The sequence below is a fragment of the Myotis lucifugus genome, unplaced genomic scaffold, assembly GCF_000147115.1.
Source record: "Myotis lucifugus unplaced genomic scaffold, Myoluc2.0 scaffold_19, whole genome shotgun sequence".
Lineage (NCBI taxonomy): Eukaryota > Metazoa > Chordata > Mammalia > Chiroptera > Vespertilionidae > Myotis > Myotis lucifugus.
The window spans coordinates 3,584,070-3,600,445 of record NW_005871067.1 but is presented as its reverse complement, the minus strand read 5'-3'; the positions used below and the strand labels follow the sequence as shown (position 1 = coordinate 3,600,445).

At 41.6% G+C, this 16,376-nt stretch overlaps 1 protein-coding gene across 1 annotated transcript in view; it reads left to right on the top strand.

The window, feature by feature from the left end:
- Positions 1 to 1,295: 1,295 nt before the first annotated feature.
- PARP4 (poly(ADP-ribose) polymerase family member 4) overlaps positions 1,296 to 16,376 on the top strand; it is a 120,651-nt gene continuing 105,570 nt past the window's right edge. Inside the window, 8 exon segments of the mRNA XM_014452900.2 lie at positions 1,296 to 1,532; positions 5,898 to 6,030; positions 7,670 to 7,871; positions 9,012 to 9,078; positions 9,981 to 10,056; positions 11,754 to 11,867; positions 13,842 to 13,991; positions 16,065 to 16,202. Of these exon segments, the coding sequence (XP_014308386.1) occupies positions 1,513 to 1,532; positions 5,898 to 6,030; positions 7,670 to 7,871; positions 9,012 to 9,078; positions 9,981 to 10,056; positions 11,754 to 11,867; positions 13,842 to 13,991; positions 16,065 to 16,202 (900 nt within the window). The 5' untranslated portion in view covers positions 1,296 to 1,512.

Sequence of the window (16,376 nt, the reverse complement as noted above, 5' to 3'; positions counted from 1 at the left end):
CAACCCCCCCCCCCCCCTCCCGCCCCCCTTTCCTTTTTCCCTTTTCTTTCCCCCACAAGGCAAGGCTTCTTCTTAACCCCAAGGGGCCGGGCAAATTTGCGGCCTTGGGGAACCCAAAGGGGCTCTTTGCCCCCTTGAGTGTGGCTCTTCCACAAAATACCGACTTCTGCTCATGGGCCACGAAGTTTCAATCGCACTGTACGTGCGCGTCCGCACGTGGTATTTTGTGGAAGAGCCACACTCAAGGGGCCAAAGAGCTGCATGTGGCTCGCCAGCTGCAGTTTGCCGACCACTGTACCTAACCTAAACCCTAAAGGACCCCACCAGGCTTGCAACCAGGGAAGCAGTGGGCAGCGGCCCCTTCTGCCTAACTAACCTCTGAACCTGATCCCAAGGCCCCTTTTTCTCTCTCTTTCCAGAGAACTAGGGCAGCCCAGCCTAGGCCCTTCTGTTCCTTCTATGCTAAGCCCTTTCTTGTTTTACTGTCCCCAGCTTTAATAAATGTTCCCCTTGTAATCACCTAGACTCGTGCTGTGAAATTTTTACTGCACAATATCAAGATCCCACACACTACCACTGGCCCTAGGCGCACCCACCAAAGGCCAGGTTCCCTTTCCCGTAACACTGTGATACTGGCATTATTGTGGTGGTCCAGAACCCAACCTGCAATATCACTGACGTATGCCGGTAGTCGGGTATAGATTCATAACCTTTCTACATCTTTTCTCTTCTCATTTTCTTCATATCTGGGAAATTTTATTCTTTCCCATCACTTCACCCGCTACTCAATGAATCTCCAGCCCTCACTTCTCTGGAAGAGCAGATTTGTAGTTCTAACCACTTAGGAACACTGCCAGGAACTTCAAACTCAGGAAGTCTTAAACTAAATTCATTATCTTACCCTCCTGTTTCCCCAATCCCAAACCTTTCCAAAATTTGCTTGTTCCAAGCTCCCGGGAATCACCCTCACTTCTCAGTTAAATGGCAGCACCATCCACACTTTCTCCAAAATCCAACTTTGGAGTCACCATTCATTTGCTAAATCCCGCCAGAAAGAAGAAACAAAAAATCCTAACCCTGGGCTGGTTCGGGAAGGAAAGCCCGCCTGCGCCGGTCTGGCCGGGAGCCCACGTCCCGGTCCGGCGCGCCGGCGCGGCGGGGGCGGGGCTTCCGCGGCCCGTCCGCGCTCGTCAACGCCCAGGGAGTCTCGAGCTCGGAATCGCCCGGAGTCAGAAAGCCCAGAGTCCGGAGGTACAGGGAGCGGCCGGGTCCTCTGGCAGGTGCGTGGGCGCCGCGGGGTAGTCTGAGTCCTGGGCGTCAGCCCGGTGCGCTCGCGGGGCCCGCCGGCGGGGACTGGACGCGGGGGCCGCCCGGGCGCTCAGGCCCGGGTCTCCGGGAAGGAGCCGGTCGCGCCGGGGCCCTGCGTTTCTTGTTTCCGACGTGCCGAAGGGCATGTCTGTCTTCTGAAAGCTGGGTTACAAAGCAAACTTTTGCAAAAAGTCCAGGATTTTGATGGATAATCAAGGAACACCGTGAGTAATTGGGAAAACCGTGCGTGATAGGAACATTTACTGTCAGTTGAAGTTCAAAGTCGAAACCTGGAAATGAGTTTAATGATTCCTTCCGGGGCTGAGTGTTAACTCTCAGTCTCTAGAAAAGCAGGGCGCGGCCCAGAGTTCAGCCTTAGGCTCTGGGTTGCAAAATGACAGTAAACATGAAGATCTGTAAAATGTGGCGCTAGAATAAAGGAGACGTTCACCCGAATGTGTGCGTGTTGCAGATCCTTTCCGTGGGCTGACTTGATCTTGTATTCAGTGAGCACCCGTTAGTTCGGGTCTATGTGCTCAGAGCTGTGACAGGCCTCTGGACGTGGAGCAGCACCAGAGTGGGGGGCCTCTCTTCTCAGGGGTTCAATAGTCCCATTAGGAAGGTGCAGAGTTGATGCCATTTGAGTCCAAATATGCAAATAGTGTCAGAGGATATTCGGTAATCCTTGGTTTTAATGGATGCGGGAGTTTTTAGTAAGCAAGCGTTTATTGAATGCCTACTGTGTGTCCTAGAGTCTAGGTAAAAATCAACAAAGCCCAGCCCTCGCATGGGATCTATTCTACTGGAGAAACTAAAAGTGTTAAGAGTGGTTATGAGGATGTGTGTGACTACAGCTGCCCCCGGGGGCCATGGGGAGGCTACAGCCTGTCCTGGATCAGAGCTAAGGGTTCCAGGGAGGCTCCCAACTGCACTCACAGTTTCTGGATAAAGTGGCCAGAATTTGTGAGAGAGAGGCTGAAAGTTTCCCAGGACTTAAATATAAAAGTCCATGGTTTCACTATCACATGATGTTAAATTTTAATTAGAAATTAATGCATATATATATATATATATATATATATATTCTCAACCAAGGATATTAATCCTCACCCGAAGGTATTCTTTCTATTGATTTTTGTTTTGTTTTGTTTTAGAAAGAGTGGAAGGGAGGGAGGAAGGAAGGGAGGGAGAGAGAGAAACATCAATGTGAGAGAGATACATCAACTGGTTGCCTCCCACAGGAGCCCCAACTGGGGCGGGGATTGAACCTGCAACCCAGGTATGTGCTCTTGACTGGGAACTGAACCCTCAATCTTTCCATGCGTGGGCTGACGCTCCAGCCACTGAGCCAAACCACACTGGCCAGGGCACTTCTATATATTCTTTATTTATTGATTGATTTAAGGGGGGGAGAGAGAGAGAGAGAGAGAGAGAGAAAGAGAGAGAGACAGAGACATCAATTTGTTGTTTCACCTATTCATGCATTCACTGGTTGATTCTTTTTTTTTTTTACATTTTTTTTAAATTAAATCTTTATTGTTCAGATTATTACAGTTGTTCCTCTTTTTTCCCCCCCATAGCTCCCCTCCACCTGGTTGCCACCACCCCCCTCTGCCGTCACCGGGGGCCGGACAGACCTCAACCAAAGGTGCACGATTTTTGTCCAGTCTCTTCCCACACCCCCCACACTCCTTTCCCCCCAAGAATAGTCAGTCCACTCCCTTTCTATGCCCCTGATTCTATTATAATCACCAGTTTATTCTGTTCGTCAGATTATTTATTCACTTGATTTTTAGATTCACTTGTTGATAGATGTATATTTGTTGTTCATAATTTATATCTTTATCTTTTTCTTCTTCTTCCTCTTCTTAAAGGATATCTTTCAGCATTTCATATAATACTGGTTTGGTGGTGATGAACTCCTTTAGCTTTTTCTTATCTGTGAAGCTCTTTATCTGACCTTCAATTCTGAATGATAGCTTTGCTGGATAAAGTAATCTTGGCTGTAGGTTCTTGTCATTCATCACTTTGAATATTTCTTGCCACTCCCTTCTGGCCTGCAAAGTTTCTGTGGAGAAATCAGCTGACAGTCGTATGGGTACTCCCTTGTAGATAACTGACTGTCTTTCTCTTGCTGCTTTTAAGATTCTCTCTTTGTCTTTTGCTCTTGGCATTTTAATTATGATGTGTCTTGGTGTGGTCCTCTTTGGATTCCTCTTGTTTGGGGTTCTCTGCGCTTCTTGGACTTGTAAGTCTATTTCTTTCACCAGGTAGGGGAAGTTTTCTGTCATTATTTCTTCAAATAGGTTTTCAATATCTTGCTCTCTCTCTTCTTCCGGCACCCCTATAATTCGGATGTTGGTGCGCTTGAAGCTGTCCCAGAGGCTCCTTACGTTATCTTCGTATTTTTGGATTCTTTTTTCATTTTGCTTTTCCGGTTGGGTGTTTTTTGCTTCTTCATATTTCAAATCTTTGACTTGATTCTTGCGATCCTCTAGTCTGCTGTTGGAACTCTGCATAATATCCTTTATTTCAGTCAGTGTATGCTTAATTTCTAGTTGGTCCTTTTTCATAACCTAGAGGGTCTCACTAGATTTCTTGAGGGTCTTACTACATTTATTGGCGGTCTCACCAGTCTTTTTGAGGGTCTTACTAAATTTATCGGCGGTTTCTAGAAAGTTCTTGAAAAACCTTAAAAGTGCAGTTTTGAATTCTATATCCAGTCATTTGCTTTCCTCCATTTCTGTCATTTGTGACCTGTTTCTTTGTCTCTGCATTTTTTATGCTTCTCTGTGTTGGTAGAGTGGCTTTGTGTGCTAGGTGTCCTATAGGGCCCAGTGGCTCAGCCTCCCCAATTACCTGAGGTGGACACTCTTGGTGCACCCCTTTGTGGGCTGTGTGCACAGTCTTGTTGTATTTAAGCCTTGATTGTTGTAGGTATCACTGGGAGGAATTGACCTCCAGGCCAATTGGCTGTGAGAATCAGCTGTGTCTACAGTGGGAGAACTGTGCTGAAGACACCCTTATGAGGCAAGACTTGCTTCAGTGGAGCTTTGGTGTTCACTGAGTCTGCCCCCTGAGTTTGTCCCTTATGGATCTGAGGAGTTGTAATTGGATGGTCCCACTCTGACCACTGGGTACATTGGCTCTTGGATCTAAGGAGGTGCTAATTTAGCCTCTGCCTGAGGCTACCCAGCAGGAGTTACGAGGAGATCTGCAGATTCCCTTCCTTGTTTGGGGTTTGGAGGTGCCCAAATGAGGCCCAGCTTTGAAGCAATGCAAGCTGCTGTGGGGCCTTGGGCCTTCTCTTGGAAGTTCTGGGTCTGTCTGGCCCAGCTGCCGTTTGTTAGGTAATTTTCAGATTGCAAAGGGCCAGGTCATTCATATGCAAAAGCCTCTGCTGCAGCTTGCATGGGGCGGGATCTCAGGGAATCAACAGGGTGGAGCAAGCAGCTATGGCTGATCCTCAGCCCTGCCCTAAGGGGCCCCACGTCTCAGTGTCCCGGTAATCACTGCAAGCACCTTTGAGAGAAAGCCGCCCTCGAGTTCTGAGTTCTGCCCACTGCCAGACAGTCCAATTTCTCCCCGTATGAGTCTAGGTCCCCAGAGACTCACCCAGAACTGGAGTTCAGAGCAGTCGGGAGCTTGTGACTCCCTCCCGATTCAAAAAGACAGCCGCGTCCTCAGTTGCCAGCCCTTGCCGCGTGCGCCTCCGTACCTCTGCGCTTCCGCACCTCCTCTGAGTCTCAGTGTGCTTTTCTCTTTCCTTCTAGTTGTAGAATTTCCACTCAGCCAGCCTTCCTGTGGTTCTGGATGATATCCGTTTTGTCTTTTAGTTGTATTTTTGAGTTTGCTGTGCGAGGCAGCAATTTCTGGTGTTTACCTATGCCGACATCTTGGTTTTTTTCTGGTTGATTCTTGTATGTGCCTTGACCTGGGATCAAACCTGTAACCTAGGTGGACCAGGAAGATGCTCTAACCAGCTGAGCTACCCAGCCAGGGCAATGCTTCTATATTTGATCTGTGACTAAAATCTGTCATGTTTTCCTTAAAATGTATATTATGCCTGGCCCGTGTGGCTCAGTGGTTGAGCATTGGCCTATGAACCAGGAAGTCGTAGTTCAATTCCCGGTCAGGTCACATGCCCGGGTTGAGGGCTTGATCCTGTGATGGGGACGGGAAGGGGGGGTAAAGGGGAGGGGGGGGTTCATGCCAGATCAATAATTCTCATCATTGATGTTCTCTCTCTCTCTCCCTCTCCCTTCCTCTCTGAAATCAATAAAAATATATATTTTTAAAAATCACATGCCTTAAAAAAATGTATATTATGAATCTATACCAAAGGATTTTTGGGTGTCATAATATCAGCCATAAAGGCTAGAAATTATTCTAAAACCAATATACATATTGCAAACTGAAGTAATATCCAACTTTTGTGATTATAATATGATTGCAATATCTTTTTTAAAAAAAATAATGCCCAACTTTCCCACAGTTTGCATGTAAAACAATTCTAAAGTCACTATCATTTATATTCACTGAAAAGAAAATCCTTACAAGTTATGACTTGAAACTTCTTTTTCCTACAGGATGACTGTGGGAGTCTTTGCAAATTGTACTTTCTGTTTGAAAGTAAAGCACTTACCTGGTCAACAGAAGAAAAAGTTACAAACTGACATTAAGGAAAATGGTGGAAATGTTTCCTTTTTATTAAATCCACAGGTAAAATATCCTAAGAATTCTTCTATGATAGACCATTGTGCCTGAGGGGGTGCAGGTCATGGTGAGAAAAGTAAGCAGAGAAACTGGCAGCAGGGAAGTCAGTGGAGGCAGGGGTAGTGACAGCTCCCACAGGGAATCGGCTGGAGAGAGGCAGAGGAGGGAAGACCACCCCATTCCATCTTCTCCTACTCCTGTGAGCGGTAGGACAATCCTATATGCCATGTGAATCTAGTATCATTAGAGTACAGCCGAGGACACCAAAAAAGTAACATCAGACCAGCCAAATCTGTTTTCAAAGGAGAATGTGCAGCATTTGCCAAAAGCACTCTAGTCACTCACCAGTATGTCAGCACTGGAGTGACACCTGTAAGGGTGGTTCTTATAGGACAGAAAAAAACCCCATCTTTGTACTGCTTATTTAAAGGTGGAAGGAAGCTACCGTTTCTCTTGAAATGAACTGTAGGACTGACAGTTTAGATACAGAATTTCACAGCTAGATGAAATCTTGAAAATAACTAAGGTTACCCTGCTCTGTTTTAACCACCTCATCATAAGAACTAAACATTGAAATTCAAAGTTGTTAGGTGCCAGGTCTACAAGTACAGGCCCTGCCCCGTGCAGGCTCTTCCCTCTCGGTGGGCTGATGGGACTGCCGCTTCCTGGACCACAGCCCTGGGCTTGCCAGTGGAAGGAGCTGGGTTTGTTCCGTGAAGCACAGGCAACTCTAGCTGGATGCTGGGTACTTCTCTGGCATTTGGTAGTTTATCCATGAATGTCAGATACAGAATGGCCCTCTTTTCCTCCAGGTTAGCCACTGACCTGTCTTAGGATTTCTGTGGATGATGAATTAATGCATGCCCTTTATATCCTTTCAGTTTAGAGAATGCCAACACAGGTTCTCACTTTTAGAATTTCTCACATACAGGACTGCAACCTTTTCAGCAGTTGTTTTGCAAGTGTCTATAAACATTTGAAATGTGCATACCAGCTATTATAATGAAGGAGATAGCACAATATGTAATGACGAGGAATGATCTCCAAAATAAATTGTCAGGTGGAAAAGCAGTATGTTTAGTATGCTGCCATCTGTGGCTACAAAGAGGGCTGTGTACTTGTATGCATTTTGTCTACATAGATTAGCTCAGGTTCCTCTGGACAGGAACCTGGAGAAATGGTGAGGAATAAATTAAATTAATATTATAATTTTACTTTTTAGATATTCTACAATGTGCATATACTACTTATTTTAAAATAAGTGAATAAAATTGCAAATTAACAAAATAATTATGAATACCCTTTAAACCTCTTATTCCACCCTTAAGGAAAAAACAAAGTTGTACAAGAAGTGTACATGAAGATATTCAGCACAGCATTTTTTTAGAGGAGTGAAAATTTGGAAAAAACTCTGGGATTGGTTAATCAATTATGGTACATCCATATCCATAATCTTTAAAAATTGTTGATGTAAAAAAAATTTTAATGTAAACAAGAAATTTTATTACTTATAAGAGTTTTAGAAATCTGAGGGAAATTGTTGCAAATTACCTTCAAACAAGACTTTTCAAGGGTGAAAATTACAGATACAAAATAATTTGTTTTGTTTCTACTACTGCATAATGAATTGATTATTTTTTCTTAGTGTACACATATAATCTTAGACAATGCTGATGTTCTCAGTCAGTACCAACTGAAGTCTATCCAAAAGAACCATATCCAGATTGCAAACCTGGATTTTATATGGGAATCTATCAAAGAAGGGAGACTCTTGGACGTAAAGAATTACAATCCTAACAAGTCACTGGACACCACACTACCTCCTTATCAAGAGACAAGCAGTTCTGGTAAGTATTTCATATCAAACATTTTGGTTTGTCAAAGATATTACAGACAAAGTATGGTCCAGAAATACTACCTAAAAATTAGGCTTGTTGTTATCTCAGAAAATGGGCAGCAAAATAGCAAAGGACAAAGATTACTTTAGCAAAGTAGATTTGTCAATATTCAGTCTAGTGTTGTCAGAATCAGAATGACTACAAAAACACGGGTAGTTTCACCCTGGCCAGGTAGCTCAGTTGGTTAGAGTGTCATCCTGATATGCCAAGGTTGTGGGTTTGATTCCAGTCAGGATGCATACAAGAATCAACTAATGAATGCATAACTAAGTGGAGCAACAAATCTCTCTCTCTCCCTTGCTTCCTCCCACCATTTCCTCTCCTCTCTTTCTATAGAAATTAATAAAATAAAAAATTTAAAAAACACACAGATAGTCTAAGAAAACTTGATGTGTAATTTTAACTGGGAGGAGGAGGAATCTTTGTGTTAAAAAGTTATCATCACAGCTTAACGACTGGACATTTTATGACCAGCATTTGGCTAAAGAAGATTTTTTTAAAAGATAATTTCTCCAAAAGTAGCATATCTCTGCCCTAACCGGTTTGGCTCAGTGGATAGAGCGTCAGCCTGCGGACTCACGGGTCCCAGGTTTGATTCTGGTCAAGGGCATGTACCTTGGTTGCGGGCACATCCCCAGAAGGAAGTGTGCAGGAGGCAGCTGATCAATGTTTCTCTCTCATCGATGTTTCTAACTCTCTATCCCTCTCCCGTCTCTCTGTAAAAAATCAATAAAATATATTTTTAAAAAATTTAAAAAAATCATCATTCTCCCCTTTAAAAAAAAACAACAAAAAACAAAAGTAGCATATCTCCTTTATTGTTTTAAAAATATTTTTATTGATTTCAAAGAAAGAGAGAGAGAGAGAGATACATCAATGATGAGAGAGAATCATTGATCAGCTGCTTCCTGTATGCCTCACACTGGGGATTGAGCCTGCAACTGGGGCATGTGCCTTGACCAAGAATTGAACTATGACCTTCAGGTTCACAGGTCGATACTCAACCACTGAGCCACGCTGGTGGGCTTATTAGCTCATTTTAATAAGTCTTTGAGTAGTTAACAAGTGTTTTGTTTGTTTTAATTCTAGAAGTGAAAACAGACAAGCCAAGCCTGGACAATGCCACAGAGAAAGAAAACATCGTGAAACTTACTAAGTAATCTACTTTTGGTCATTAAGACTAGACAGAGTTTTTATAAACCTCAAGCACGGTATTAAAATGCTATTAGTATATCAGTATTTTTGGTAGTATTTTAATTTATGTTGCTTATTTAACTCTTTATTAAGTTTTTATTTAATATTTTTTACTTCAGTTAGTATAGTGATAATTATTTTATCTTCTCAGTATTATATGAGATTGGATGTAATTGTGACATTGATTTGTAAAAAGAAAAATCACGGGAGATAAGATTTGGGCAGTCTGCTCACTCTGTTACCTTACTGAATAGCCTTTAGAAGCACTTTGTTAATCTCTACCTGATATTTTTAAAATATAATAACAACCTTCCAAAATGGAGTATGCGAGTCTGAAGCTCTACATGGCTTCTTAAAGCGTACCCAAGACTACAGTATCAATTAGGCATCACATTTTGCCTTATTTTACTTGTTAATAGTAGGTCTAAAAGAGAGAACAAGTATCAAAATTAAAAGTACAGATTAATAAAATAAAGGGGGCTTGACTGTAGTGCAGAGAGGTGAGTGCCTCTCTGCGGTGATATGGTGTCTCAGGGAACATTGCAGAGTGAACACAGGCTGCCTGTCTGTGAGGGGATGTGCTTTCTCCAACACGGTGGCCTGTTTCTTTTATACCTATGCTTTATACCACTCCCCGCTATCCAATATAGGCACACAGTATTTGGCATCAGACCTCTAGAATTACGTAAAGGACCTTTTGATTCCACAAGACCTTTTGACCATTTTTAGAATTTGTAAGGAGGCATTAGGGACTTATAATGCATTTTGAATGTAGTTAGGAGAGGTACAAGAAAAATTCTAGGAAAATCCTATGTAGTCTAAAAGTAGATTTTAATATTAAAATTTTACTTATACACATTTCAGGTTTTATACGGAGAATGTTGAAATTCCTCATTTTCCTCAAGATTTTGAAGTTGCAAAATATAATATCTTGGAAAAAGTAAGAGTTTGATTTCTATTTGGGAAAAAAGCTGTCTGAATGTCATGTGATTATTCTTTCTGTTTGATAATTTTCTTGTTTTGAAAAATTGTGCATATCCTGAATAATATTTCTTAATATATGAGTTGCTTTTTAATAATCAAGAAAATTTTTACATTTAAAATGTAATGGCCCTGGCTGAGTATCTCAGTGGGTTAGAATGTCATCTCTGTATGCCAGCTTTGGGAGTTTGATCCCTCCTAGTCATGCAAGAAACAACCAGTGAATGCATAAACGGATGGAACAACAAATCGATGTTTCACACTTGCTCTCACTCTCTCTCACTCTCTCTCCCTTCCACTCTCTCTAAAAATTAATTTTAAAAATGTAATGTTTAATTTTTTAGTGTAAAAGTAATTGCTCATAATTACTGATTAAGTAACTCATGCTCATAATAAAAATGTAAACAGTACGAAATGTTAATATGATATTAAAAATAAAGGTCCTGCCCAGGCTGATGTGGCTCAGTTGGAGTGTCGTCCTATACACCAAGTGGTGGTAGCTTCAATTCCTGATCAGGGCACATACCCAGGGTGTGTATAGGAGGCAACCGATCATGTTTCTCTCTTACATCAATGTTTTTTTTCCCTCTCTCTCTCTCCCTCTCTCCCTTCCTCTTTTTAAGATCAATTAAAAGAAATAAAATAAAAGTCCTTCTTGTTTTTAATAGTTTCTTATATTTTAAGAGTAGATTTGATACCAGTATTTACACCATCTTGAATTTCCATTACTTTTCATTTAAAAGAAAAACATACCCTGGCCAGTTTGGCTCAGTGGATAGACTACAGGGTCGGCCCTTGAACTGAAGGGTCCTGGGTTTGATTCTGATCAAGGGCACATACCTCGGTTGAAGGCTTAAACCCCGGCCTGGTTCAGGCGCATGCAGGAGGCAAGCAACCGATGTGTCTCTCTCACATCAATGTTTCTCTCTTTCTCCCCCACCCTTCCACTGTATCTCAAAATCAATGGAAAAATATCCTTGGATGAGGATTAAAAAATATAAGTAAATTAAAAAAATACTTTTTTTTAACATCACACAAATGCAAATTAACTTTGGCATTCAAAATGATGCTCCATTTGTATTTTTAGGTATTATAATACAACATAATTTGAAAATAACATGCCCTCTGTAATAAAGAAGATCTGAAAAGTGGTACCATTTAAACATATACCGATATATCTATAGTAAAAATATGAGAGGGAAAAATACTGAAATATTAATAGTGATTATATATCTGTAGTATGATTTCAGGTGATTTTTATTTTTACTTAGTACTTTCTGTATTTTCTACATTACATTTCCAAATGAGCATATATTACTTTTATAATCAACCTTTTTTTAAAAAAATCCTCATCTGAGGATACGTTTTATTGATTTTAGATAGAGGAAGAAAATGAGATAAAGAGAGAGAGAAACATCTATGGGTTGTCTACCATACACACCCCAACCGGGTATCTAGCCTGCAACTCAGGCATGTGCCTTGACCAGGAATCAAACCTGCAATCTTTTGGTGCACGAGGGGGTGGGGATGGGGCGATGGGAAGGGATGCTCCAACCAACTGAACCAGCCAGCCAGGGCTAATCAACTTTTTAAAACGGCGTGTGCAGTTTGTTGTTTAATGAATGCAATTTATGAAAGACCAAGCTCTTTTTCCAGATGGGGACAGAGGGAGGTCGAGAAATTGCAGTGGTGGAATTGCAGTGCTCCCAGGACCCCGGATACCCAGGCTTCCTCATAGTCGCACACTTCCTCCCAGATGGTGGCACTGAGGTAATGATCTTTATATCAATTCCCATGTGTTTATCCACCCTTGTTCATAACTAGTTCCCTTAACATTGGCCAGTGAGCCAGCCAACCTGTTCATATTTTTCATTTTGCCTGTAAATAGGTTTTTCATTTTGCCATCCCCCCATCCCCACCCCCTCGTGCACCAAAAGATTGCAGGTTTGATTCCTGGTCAAGGCACATGCCTGAGTTGCAGGCTAGATACCCGGTTGGGGTGTGTATGGTAGACAACCCATAGATGTTTCTCTCTCTCTTTATCTCATTTTCTTCCTCTATCTAAAATCAATAAAACGTATCCTCAGATGAGGATTTTTTTAAAAAAAGGTTGATTATAAAAGTAATATATGCTCATTTGGAAATGTAATGTAGAAAATACAGAAAGTACTAAGTAAAAATAAAAATCACCTGAAATCATACTACAGATATATAATCACTCTTAATATTTCAGTATTAATATTTCAGGTGAGGAGAGCAAGGTGAACCCAGTGCCCCTTGACCAGAGCAGCACAGGGGGCTCATCAGAGGAAGACCCTGTATGGGGTTCTTGCTCCTGTTCTGAGTCACTTACAGAAACTTCGCTAATGTATATACCTCTCAAAGCAACTCATTCACACACCTCATTATGCACCTACTTTGTACCAAGCAGTCTGCTAGAGGCTGGAACCCAAAGATAAAAAATACTCATACCTGTCCTCAGAAATCACCACCTGGGAGGAAACATCACATTCATGACTTTAATCCACTGTGACGGTGAAATGTCTATGAACTGTTGTGGGCTCTGAGTGGCAAGGAAGGCTTTGCAGAGACCAACCCAAAACAGTATGAAACAAAAATGAAATCAGAACTAATACCTAAAGTTCAAAGAAAGTGCTACAAAACCATCAAGCCATCTTCTATCTAGACATTCTGCTTATAGACAAGAAACAGCAGGGTGCACAGGTGCGGCTCAGTAGGGGAGTGGTCCCAGGAGCAGTTCACTCAGGCTGTGGACACACTCACTTTGTTCCCATGCCAGGGTCAGTTCTAGGCAAGGAAGGAGGCTCACATCAGGTGGGTGCAGGTCCACCGAACTTAGAAGCCCACCCACAGGAGTCCAGACCTCTTATAAGGGGCCTGGGGTCAAGATGCCCTTAAGGGAGGTGCCTGTTGTCGGAGTCCCTGCTCCCAGGGAAGCCCAAGGTGCAGGTTTCCCACCTTCTGTTTATGGTTCATTCATTGACCTCCCAGTTCCAATGCAATTGATTAATGACAGGTTACTATTACCCAAGCAATTTTGCCTAATATTACACACCACCCTTTTCAGGTTTCCATGGGAATAGCTAGAAACTTTAATCCAAGGTCAGATGTGTTCAAGAAGAGGAAAAGTTTTCGTTAACCTTTTACCCCAAAATGTGGACTATATTTGGTGAAGGATTTAGTTATGCGGGTAAAAACTAAGTAAAAATCAAGTTTGAAAACCATGATAGATATGTTACCTTTTTTTTTCTTCATTGAGAAAGCAAGTGAGGCTGCTGCCTAGGCCAGCCTGCCCTTCCTGCTCTCTATACGGAGAGCTGTTGCTGGGTGCCTTCCTCCCTTCAAAAGCCTGAGTCTACTTGGCAAGTCTGTTCACCTTGATAGAAATGATCCTCACTTAACCAGCAGAGAAGGAGCTGTTCCAGAAGAGACTCTTGTAGCTCACTCTTTTCCGTTAGTAAACCCTTTTGATGGAAAATAACTTAACCTCTACCTTCTTAAGTGAAGTAGCTTGAACATGACATGCTTCTTTTTGCCATGTTTGAGAGGCGTCCTATAGCCACCAGTCCAGGAGGAGGTTTATACGTGTCATGACTCCCTTGACAATAGCAGGGATCTAATGCTTAGTTTATGTTCCTGGTACATAGTCCGTGTCCAATAAAGATTGATACTAAGTTACTGTATCCTCATATCCTAACACTTTGCCACATACTCTATTCACAGCCTAGAAAGCAGTTCTCTGTAAAGCAAACCTCTGAAGATGCAAGTGAGTACTATGAAAATTACCTTGAAGAACTGAAGAAACAAGGATTCCTACTAAGGGAATTGTTTACCCCTGAAGCCACCCAATTAGCATCTGAAAAATTGCAAGCAGTAAGATTGGTTTATCCATGTTATTTTGTGTTATTGATGAATAATTTTTAAGAAAAATGTTTCTTTATGGCAAATAAAAAACTGGCAGGAGAGAAGAGTGGGAGTTAGGAAAAGGAACAGTGAACCCACAGAAAGGCATGGAAGCTGAGCTAGAAGTGAGTTCCAGGATAAGCCCCAGAACTTATGGCTTATTTCAGCAATAAGTCATCACAGATTTCAAAAGATTTCATTATAACCTAGGCCAGTGGTCGGCAAACTCATTAGTCAACAGAGCCAAATATCAACAGTACAACGATTGAAATTTCTTTTGAGAGCCAAATTTTTTTAAACTTAAACTATATAGGTAGGTACATTGTTATTAACTTAATTAGGGTACTCCTAAGCTGGCCTTTGCTAAAAACGTCCTCAGTCTGATTGAGGTACGTTCGCTGAGGTCGACCCCTTCCAACTTTCCCATCCACACTCGTCTTGTATACTTGTTTCGTCTATCTCAGTGATGGCGAACCTATGACACGCGTGTCAGAGGTGACATGCGGACTCATTTTTTTGGTTGATTTTTCTTTGTTAAATGGCATTTAAATATGTAAAATAAATATCAAAAATATAAATCTTTGTTTTACTATGGTTTCAAATATCAAAAACTTTCTATATGTGACACGGCATCAGAGTTGAAGTTAGGGTTTTTCAAAATGCTGACACACCGAGCTCAAAAGGTTCGCCGTCACTGGTCTATCTCCTTTCGTTCATCCTCTCTATATGTCCAAACCATCTCAACATACCTTTCTCAATCCTCAACACTACATCTTCTTTCACTCCACAATGTTCCCTAAAATTAACTTAATAAACTTTACTTAAAGTTTTAAGTCTTAGTTAAACTATAGGTACGTTGAATAAAACTTGATATCATACTTAATAACGATATTATTTATTGATAAAATTAAATTCCTTACAAGTTACCTTACAATATCCATAAAATTAAATCATGACAATGACTGACAAACACTAATGTGAACAATGGCCTAGCATCTCCTTGGAAAGTTTGGGTAAGTCAGGTTTGTATGTTGTTGTTTTTAATTTTAGGCACGATTCCAGGTTCTCATCAATAAGACGACTTCTCAATTTACTCTTGATGAGGTTCATGCTTGAAAATGATTGTTCGCATAAATTTGTAGACCCAAATAAGGAAAGAACAGCAAACGCTAGTTTTTTTCAGTTGATTATATGAGTCAGGAATACTATTCCAGGTGTTAAAAATCAACATATCTTCCTTCTCCAGGTCTTTCAAAGCAGACCACTTGTGCTGTGAACTAAGTTCACATTTGTTTTTCTCCAATATTTCTATATCAGCACAAAGACATTCACATTTCGAGCTCCACAGTTCTTTGTTTTTTAAATCCAGCAATTGCATTTCAAAATTGCAAATGTCAATATCAAAGGGAGAAAAATTTAATTCTGTTACAGTAGCACTGAGAGGTTTTTTAACAAAGGCTAACATCGCTTTGCTGTTTCTGAATTCCTGAAACCTGTTGAGAAAAGCTTCCCTCATATTTAAAAGTGTTATTTTGAAATAGCAAATGTCAATATCAGAATTATTTTCTTGGCGATGTTTCAACAGGCTTGGAACATGGGCCACGAAGTTTCAATTGCACTGTACATGTGCGCCCGCACGTGGTATTTTGTGGAAGAGCCACACTCAAGGGGCCAAAGAGCCGCATGTGGCTCACGAGCCGCGGTTTGCCGACCACTGACCTAGGCCAAGAGTCAGGGGCCCTTAACCCTTAATACCACTTAACTTCTAATTCCACTGGCAGGCCTATAGTTGGTAGGGTGAGGAAAAAGGCAAAAGGAAAAATAATATGGGACTAAAAGAGAGAAGGGGGACAGAGAAAGGATATAGGGAGGAGGTGGAGGGAGAGCTGAGCAGAAAAATGAGGCCTGAGTATTAACAGTTACTTGCGTGTGGGTGGCTCTCCTTGGCTATAATTATTTCTTCTCATGACTCTAATCATCTCCATTAAAAATAAACCTACCCATGAAAACTTTCTGTTGGTATTGTTTTGCTGTTTGTTGCAGTTGCTTTTGGAGGAGGTAATACATTCAAGCACTCTGAGCCAAGAGGTGAGCGATTTAGTGGAGATGATTTGGGCAGAGGCTCTCGGCCACCTGGAGCACACGCTCCTGGAGTCCATGAGCAGGATCAGTCTTAACGATGTAAGTCATGCATACCCTTGAAACAGAGCCTCTAACCTGACAAACCTGCTTTCCTGGTTTCTTTGCTTTAATGGTACCACTTCTGTTTGAGCACTGGTTCAGTTGTTTTTGGATGCATTCCTCTTCTTTTTTCTTATGCTGGAGTAGGGGACAACGAGAACACTGAGGGGAGAT